The 7,989-nt window shown below is 50.0% G+C and overlaps 1 protein-coding gene across 1 annotated transcript in view; it reads left to right on the top strand.

The window, feature by feature from the left end:
- Window positions 1-7,461, top strand: part of NDUFS7 (NADH:ubiquinone oxidoreductase core subunit S7) — a 7,808-nt gene extending 347 nt beyond the window's left edge. Inside the window, exons 2-8 of the mRNA XM_082206756.1 lie at window positions 1,867-1,903; window positions 2,439-2,507; window positions 4,059-4,179; window positions 4,714-4,893; window positions 5,746-5,792; window positions 6,579-6,667; window positions 7,244-7,461. Coding sequence (XP_082062882.1) covers window positions 1,867-1,903; window positions 2,439-2,507; window positions 4,059-4,179; window positions 4,714-4,893; window positions 5,746-5,792; window positions 6,579-6,667; window positions 7,244-7,341 — 641 coding nt within the window. The 3' untranslated portion in view covers window positions 7,342-7,461. The remainder of the gene's footprint in view (window positions 1-1,866; window positions 1,904-2,438; window positions 2,508-4,058; window positions 4,180-4,713; window positions 4,894-5,745; window positions 5,793-6,578; window positions 6,668-7,243) is intronic.
- Window positions 7,462-7,989: the final 528 nt, after the last annotated feature.

Consider the following 7,989-nt stretch of genomic DNA (forward strand, 5'->3'; position numbering starts at 1 on the left):
TCATCTCCATGGCAACAGGTGGGCCGCATATTTATTATTTGGAGGGGGGTCCCATCCATTAGGAAAGCCTTCCACACGCTCCCTCTAACAAAAAAAGGGCACTGAAAATGTTTGTTGTTGTTGTTTGGCATGCCCAAGCATTAGGAGCTGTTGGAGTTTGTTGTTGTTGAGTCGTTCAGTCGTGTCCGCCTCTTCGTGACCCCCTGGACCAGAGCATGCCAGGCCCTCCTGTCTTCCACTGCCTCCCGCAGTTTGGTCAAACTCATGCTGGTAGCTTCAAGAACACCGTCCCACCATCTCGCCCTCTGTCGTCCCCTTCTCCTTGTGCCCTCCATCTTTCCCAACATCAGGGTCTTTTCCAGGGAGTCTTCTCTTCTCCTGAGGTGGCCAAAAGTCTTGGAGCCTCAGCTTCAGGATCTGTCCTTCCAGTGAGCACTCAGGGCTGGTTTCCTTCAGAATGGAGAGGTTTGATCTTCTTGCAGTCCATGGGACTCTCAAGAGTCTCCTCCAGCACCAGAATTCAAAAGCATCCGTTCTTCAGCGATCAGCCTTCTTGATGGTCCAGCTCTCACTTCCATACATCACTACTGGGAAAACCAGAGCTTTTACTATACGGACCTTTGTTGGCAAGGTGCTGTATGGACCTTTGTTGGAAGACAGGAGTGCCTGGCGTGCTCTGGTCCAGGGGGTCACCAAGAGGCAGACACGACTAAACAACTAAACAACAACCTGTCCGCCTCTTCGTGACCCCGTGGACCAGAGCACGCCAGTTCCCGCAGTTCGAAGCAGCCGCTTAAGCTATATAAAAGGGTTTTGTTGGAGGGAGAGGCGGAGAGAGGGAAAACTCCAGGGGCCTCATTTAAAGAAAACTTGTTTCCCAGATGCTTTGCGCTGATTTTAGAGGGTAGGAGTCTGCACCCAGAAAAGACGTCTGGGCTGTCGAGAGGCCTTGGCCCCCAGATCTCGGAAGCGCAGGCAGGGAGGCTAACAAAGCGCGTACTCTGTTATGGATCTTGGTAATATGAGCCTTGTGCTAGGAAGCTAGAGATGGTCCCTTGGGTGACTGGAAAGTGGTGGGGATGTTGTCGGGCGAAGGCGAGTGGAACAGGTGTTTGGGCACAGCGCCCGGGCGTTGGATCAGTCCCCCAGTTGCCGCAGTTGGCCCGTTTGCAGCCTTCGGAGGATGGTGCCTTATGCTCCCTCCAAACAAAATTGTATTTATTATTATTAAACTTTATTTGCACGTTAAATGTTACATGCAATCAACCACGTTATTCTGTTATATAAAAAAATATCTACATGAAAAGAAAAAAGAAAGAAAAGACAAAAACAAAAAAATGCAAACGGGAAAATCTTGTCAAAAACATACAGCTGTTTAATAAATACAAACCATCATTGATGATACGTACCTCGGGTTACATACGCTTCAGGTTACAGACTCCGCTAACCCAGAAATAGTACCTCGGGTTAAGAACTTTGCTGCAGGATGAGAACAGAAATTGTGCTCCGGCGGCGCGGCGGCAGCAGGAGCCCCCATAGCTAAAGTGGTGTTTCAGGTTAAGAACGGACCTCCGGAACGAATTAAGTACTTAACCCGAGGTACCACTGTATTCTAAACACATATTTCCAGTGAGAGATCCTTTTATCTTGACCTTATCTTTTACTCCTCGCAACTCTCGCTTTCTCATCTGTACCTAATCTCTGGTTTTATTCCTTGATTTATTTGATGACTTCCTTCTGCCTCTACGCGGTTCCTAATTTCTCATCTATTAAAGTCTCTGCGTCCATTTTTAGTTCTGCGAAAAGCCATTTGTATTATCTCTGTGGAATTTAATCTATGCTCAACTGCTGTGGTTTTCTTTCCAGCTTCCCGCATCACCACGCGTGGCCTGTCCCTTTGGAGGTAAGCATGCCTGAAGCAATTCTCACTCTCTTAGAGAACACTGAGCCCAATTCTTTGATTATTTTGGCTCTTTAAAGGTAAAGGGACCCCTGACCATTAGGTCCAGTCGTGGCCGACTCTGGGGTTGCGGCGCTCATCTCGCTTTATTGGCCGAGGGAGCCGGCGTACACCTTCCGGGTCATGTGGCCAGCATGACTGAGCTGCTACTGGCGAACCAGAGCAGCGCGTGGAAATGCCGTTTACCTTCCCACTGGAGCGGTACCTATTTATCTACTTGCACTTTGAGGTGCTTTCAAACTGCTAGGTTGGCAGGAGCAAGGACTGAGCAACGGGAGCTCACCCCGTCGTGGGGATTCGAACTGCCGACCTTCTGATCGGCAAGTCCTAGGCTCTGTGGTTTAACCCACAGCGCCACCCGTGTCCCTCTGCCCCGCTAAAGGAGGATGCTAATGCAACTTTGGGGTGGGGTGCTGATTTCGAGCGATGTGCACGAGCCCCGCTTTGAGACCCACCACTTCTCGCTGTCTCCGAACAGGCCGCTCGCGGCGTCCAGCGCACCCACTCGCTCGCTCCATCAGACGCCTGTGACGGACAGCACAGACAGGTAGGCCGAACCCCACATACCCCCCTCTTTGCCGGGCAGCCAGGGGGGATTCTGTGAGGCAGGCGGAAAGGAGCTTTGAGAGCCGCCGCGGGGTAGCCGCAAACCAGGGAGACCTCGCTTCCGATCGCCTCTCCTCGAGCCGGTTGCCCACCTCTCAGCTTAGCCTGCCTCATAGAATTGTAGCATTGGAAGGGGAACCCAGGGGTCATCCAGCCAAACCCCCAGCAATACAGGGGTTGCGGCGAAAGAATCCCTGACTGATGGCCTTCCAACCTCTGCTTAAAAAGCTCTGAGGAAGGAGAGTCCACCACCTTCCCAAGGGAGACTGGTCTGTTATCAAACAGCTCTTACTGTTTGATAGGGCCCTAAGGAAGTTAGATTGGCTTCAACCAGAGCCAGGGCCTTTTCAACTCTGGCCCCGGCCTGGGGGAACGCTCTGCCTCATGAGACCAGGGCCCTGAAGGATCTGATCTCTTTCCGCAGGGCCTGTAAGACAGAGTTGTTCCGCCTGGCCTTTGGCTAGGAGCCAGTTTGATTCCCTCCCTCTTTTTCTTTTTTCTTTTCCTTCTCCTCCTGCGATGAGGCTACATTTCAATATTTTAATGTTGTATTTTAATTTTATTTTTAAATTGTTATCATACAACTTGTTTTTATTATTGCTTGTAAGCCGCCCTGAGCCCGGCCTTGGCTGGGGAGGGCAGGATATAAATAAATATTATTATTATTATTATTATTACCACTAGAAAGTTTGAATCTATTGGTTCAGATCCTTGCTGGCTCCATCTCCCATGGGACAACTGCCCTTCCAATATTTGATGATGGATCTCATATCTCATACGTTCCTCTAAGATTATTTACCGTATTTTTTGCTCTATAAGACTCACTTTTTCCCTCCTAAAAAGTAAGGGGAAATGTGTGTGCGTCTTACGGAGCGAATGCAGGCTGCGCAGCTATCCCAGAAGCCAGAACAGCGAGAGGGATTGCTGCTTTCGCTGCGCAGCGATCCCTCTTGCTCTTCTGGCTTCTGAGATTCAGAATATTTTTTTCCTTGTTTTCCTCCTCCAAAAACTAGGTGCGTCTTGTTGTCTGGTGCGTCTTATAGAGTGAGAAATACGGTATATCCTGCTTTCCACTCATGTAGGTCTCAAAACGAACCCCAGCAACGATAACATATAAGCAATTTAAAACTCACACATCTTTAAACACCAAGAATTTTATATCTCCACCCGAGAACATCTGAGATCCATCCGGGGCGATGCAAAGGCCACTGGAAATTAAACAGTTTGACCGGGCATCTGACACTCCATTAGGGGTGGCGTCTCCTCGTTGGACTCTATGCCTAACTTGTCCCTGCCTAACTTCTTGTGGGAGGGAGTTCCATAGGTCTGTGCAGCCGATACTGGAATTTGCACCCAGGACTCCAGTCAGAAACCAGCACGGTTGGAGTGATAACAAGAGCCATGAAACTGGGTTCTAAGGGGGTCATCCAGCCCAACCCCCTGTGATTCCTCAGCAGGGAATGGTTCCCTGATGGTATCCTTTCCTCCGTAGTTCTGCTCAGCTTCAAAAGAAGAGCGCCAGCACCGTCGTTCAGAAGAAGTCGTACCTTCCTAGCAGCCGAGGGGAGTACGTCATCACCAAGCTAGACGACTTGGTCAATTGGGCTCGGCGGGTGAGCGGCAGCTTTGCGAGAATTATTATTATTAAAGGGTAAAGGTAAAGGGACCCCTGACCATTAGGTCCAGTCGTGGCCGACTCTGGGGTTGTGGCGCTCATCTCGCTTTATTGGCCGAGGGAGCCGGCGGGTGGCGCTGTGGGTTAAACCCCAGAGCCTAGGACTTGCCGATCAGAAGGTCGGCGGTTCAAATCCCCGCAATGACGGGGTGAGCTCCTGCTGCTCGGTCCCTGCTCCTGCCAGCCTAGCAGTTCGAAAGCACGTCAAAGCGCAAGTAGATAAATAGGTACCACTCCGGCGGGAAGGTAAACAGCGTTTCCGTGCGCTGCTCTGGTTCGCCAGAAGCGGCTTAGTCCTGCTGGCCACATGACTCGGAAGCTGAACGTCGGCTCCCTTGGCCAATAAAGCGAGATGAGCACCGCAACCCCGGAGTCGACCACGACTGGACCTAATGGTCAGGGGTCCCTTTACCTTTACCTAGTGGCTCATATCTCAGTGCTGAGCGTCTCCCCCCTCCTCCTCCGCCCACAGAGCTCCTTGTGGCCGATGACCTTCGGCTTGGCTTGCTGCGCCGTCGAGATGATGCACATGGCTGCCCCCCGCTACGACATGGACCGCTTCGGGGTGGTCTTCCGAGCCAGCCCCCGGCAAGCCGACGTCATGATCGTGGCGGGCACGCTCACCAATAAGATGGCTCCCGCCCTTCGGAAGGTAGGCCGGGTGGAATCCGAGAGGCGGCCCTTTCAGGGACGATGGGAGACGTTGGTTTGGCCTGAGGGCCATATTCGCTTCTGGGGGGCCGCCTGCTGGCAGAGGGCAGGGCTAAAGGCGAAATGCTTTAAACAATTTAAAATTCTGGTTCTTCTTGTTTTGCTTCTGTTGGGGTTGGTAAAATGTTTAGTTGGGGCTGGTGGTTATATTAACTTGGGAATAACTGTAAACGGTTTTATTATTATTATTATTATTATTATTTATTTCTGTCCCACCCCAGCTACTCTGGCCAGCTTACAGCATATATAAAAACATAATACAGTGGTACCTCGGGTTAAGTACTTAATTCGTTCCGGATGTCCGTTCTTAACCTGAAACTGTTCTTAACCTGAAGCACCACTTTAGCTAATGGGGCCTCCTGCTGCCGCTGTAGCACGATTTCTGTTCTTATCCTGAAGCAAAGTTCTTAACCTGAAGCACTATTTCTGGGTTAGCGGTGTCTGTAACCTGAAGCGTATGTAACCCAAAGTACCACTGTACAGATTATAAATAAACCAGTAAAACAATAGAAACTAATAGTAATGATGGCATCCAGAAGGGAACACAGCCCTCGGGCGGAGTACAAAGTTTTACAGGGCAGAAGCTATTATTATTATTATTATTATTATTATTATTATTATTATTATTATTATTATTATTTTCTATTGATTTATTGGTTTGTTTATAATCTGTACAGCCGTACCTTTGATATTCTGTGAAATTTTTTGAACTTACTAAGCTTTGCAGAGCCAGGTCTCTGCAACTCATTTTGACTCCAGAATGCAAAACCCGTCATCTTCTTTGTTTCGACAGGTGTACGACCAGATGCCTGAGCCACGCTACGTAGTCTCCATGGGGAGGTAAAGAAAAATGGAAATATTTCTTTCCTATTGTCGTCGGGGAAAGTGGGTGTACTTTGTAATCATTTTTCAAGCTTATAACCTCCATTCATCTCCCTGCCGCTGGTTGTCGCCCGTGATTTGAACTCTAGGCTTTGACGTGCTCAGTGGCGTAGCATGGGTTGTCAGCACCCGGGGCAAGGCAAGTAATTTGTGCCCCCTAACCCATGGATTTGCGCCCCCTAACCCGTGGATTTGCGCCCCCTAACCCCCAGATGTTGCGCCCGGTGCGGCTGGCCCCCCCTGCACCCCCCACGCTACGCCACTGGACGTGCTTTAGCTGCTGTCTCTACTGAATCTTTCCTCCTCCTGCAAACCGCACTCCCTGAACTTTCCGTGGAGGGGGAAATGTTTAAACCGACGTATCCCATAATCAGCAGTGCCACCTCTTGGGGGGGGGGTGCAGCCAAGGGTGCCAGAGGTGCAAATATAATAAATATAATAATCAGATTACGAAAAGCTGGTATCATGGGATAAAGTCCATCCGTTTGGTTGAAATAATCAAATTTAAATAGTTTAAATTGGATTTTGAACACATGCAATCAACCACTCCTGTTGGAATTTCATCACACTGTTATCGTCCTTTGTGGGCTGTGCAAACTGCTATTCCGAATACCGTTTTTTTATAGGGTTGGGGGCACTGGGGGTGAGCTTGCGACACCAAAAAGATGACTTAAATAGTGAATAATAGGTTGGCTAAAACCCTGGACTGCCCTCCATTGGTTTTTTTGTCGTGTTATTTTTCAGCTGTGCTAACGGTGGCGGTTACTACCATTACTCTTACTCCGTGGTTCGTGGCTGTGACCGGATCGTGCCGGTGGACATCTACGTCCCAGGTAAACAAGACGACGTGTGTCACTGGGGGTTGGGCTAGATGACCGTTGGGGGGCCCTTCCAACTCTACGGTTCTCTGATTTTGCGAGCTGCCTCTCCACTGTACAGGGAAGCTGACAGAGGGCCTTCTCGGTGGTGGCACCCGCCCTGTGGAACGCCCTCCCATCAGATGTCAAGGAAATAAACAACTATCTGACTTTTAGAAGACATCTGAAGGCAGCCCTGTTTAGGGAGGTTTTTATTGTTTGATGTTTCATAATTTGCTGGGAGCCGCCCAGAGTGGCTGGGGCAACCCATATGTCAGGAGTGCTCTGATGGTGTTTCCTGCTTGGCAGGGGGTTGGACTCGATGGCCCTTGGGGTCTCTTCCAACTCTAGGATTCTATGATTGTAGATGTGCTGCATATAAAAAAACAGATCATTATTGCTATCCCTTAGGGGCTTGGGCTAAGGATACTTTCCAACTTTACGATTCTATTATCATTATGCAATACAAGGGGCGGGCAAGGAGGTTCCGGCCTGGACAACCGCCTTGCCTCTGCCCTGTGATGGTCTGACTGCGAACCCCCTTCTTTGCAGGTTGCCCCCCAACAGCCGAAGCTCTCCTCTACGGGATCCTGCAGCTGCAGCGCAAGATCAAGCGGGAAAAACGACTCCAGATTTGGTACCGGAAGTAGCAACGGCACGTCGGCTGGCGGGCCCGAAAATGACGGTGGCGCACGTGGTTTAGCGCATTTTGCACACGGCTTTCTCTACAAGTTTGCAATTATATAGAGAGATAAACAGAGTACATTGGTTTGGTGGCCTGTCTCTTTTCACGATCAAGGCCTTCTCGCAGGGAGGGAACCGCCAGAAGGCTCTCGGAGCTGGACCTCAGTGTCCGGGCTGGACGATGGGGGTGGAGACGCTCCTTCAGGGATACTGGGCTGTTTAGGACTTTCAAGGTCAGCACCTTTGAATTGTGCTCGGAAATGTGCTGGGAGCCGATGAAAATCTTTCAGGACCGGTGTTATATGGTCTCGGCAGCCATTCCCAGTCACCAGTCTAGCTGCCGCATTCTGGATTAGTTGGAGTTTCCAGATCACCTTCAAAGGTTTGAGGCATACAGTGGTACCTTGGGTTAAGTACTTAATTCGTTCCAGAGGTCCGTTCTTAACCTGAAACTGTTCTTAACCTGAAGCACCACTTTAGCTAATGGGGCTCCTGCTGCCGCTGCGCCACCAGAGCACGATTTCTGTTCTCATCCTGAAGCAAAGTTCTTGACCTGAAGCACTATTTCTGGGTTAGCGGAGTCTGTAACCTGAAGCGTATGTAACCCGAGGTAC

Source organism: Podarcis vaucheri (genome assembly GCF_965113315.1).
Source record: "Podarcis vaucheri genome assembly, chromosome: 18".
In the NCBI taxonomy this organism is placed as follows: domain Eukaryota; kingdom Metazoa; phylum Chordata; class Lepidosauria; order Squamata; family Lacertidae; genus Podarcis; species Podarcis vaucheri.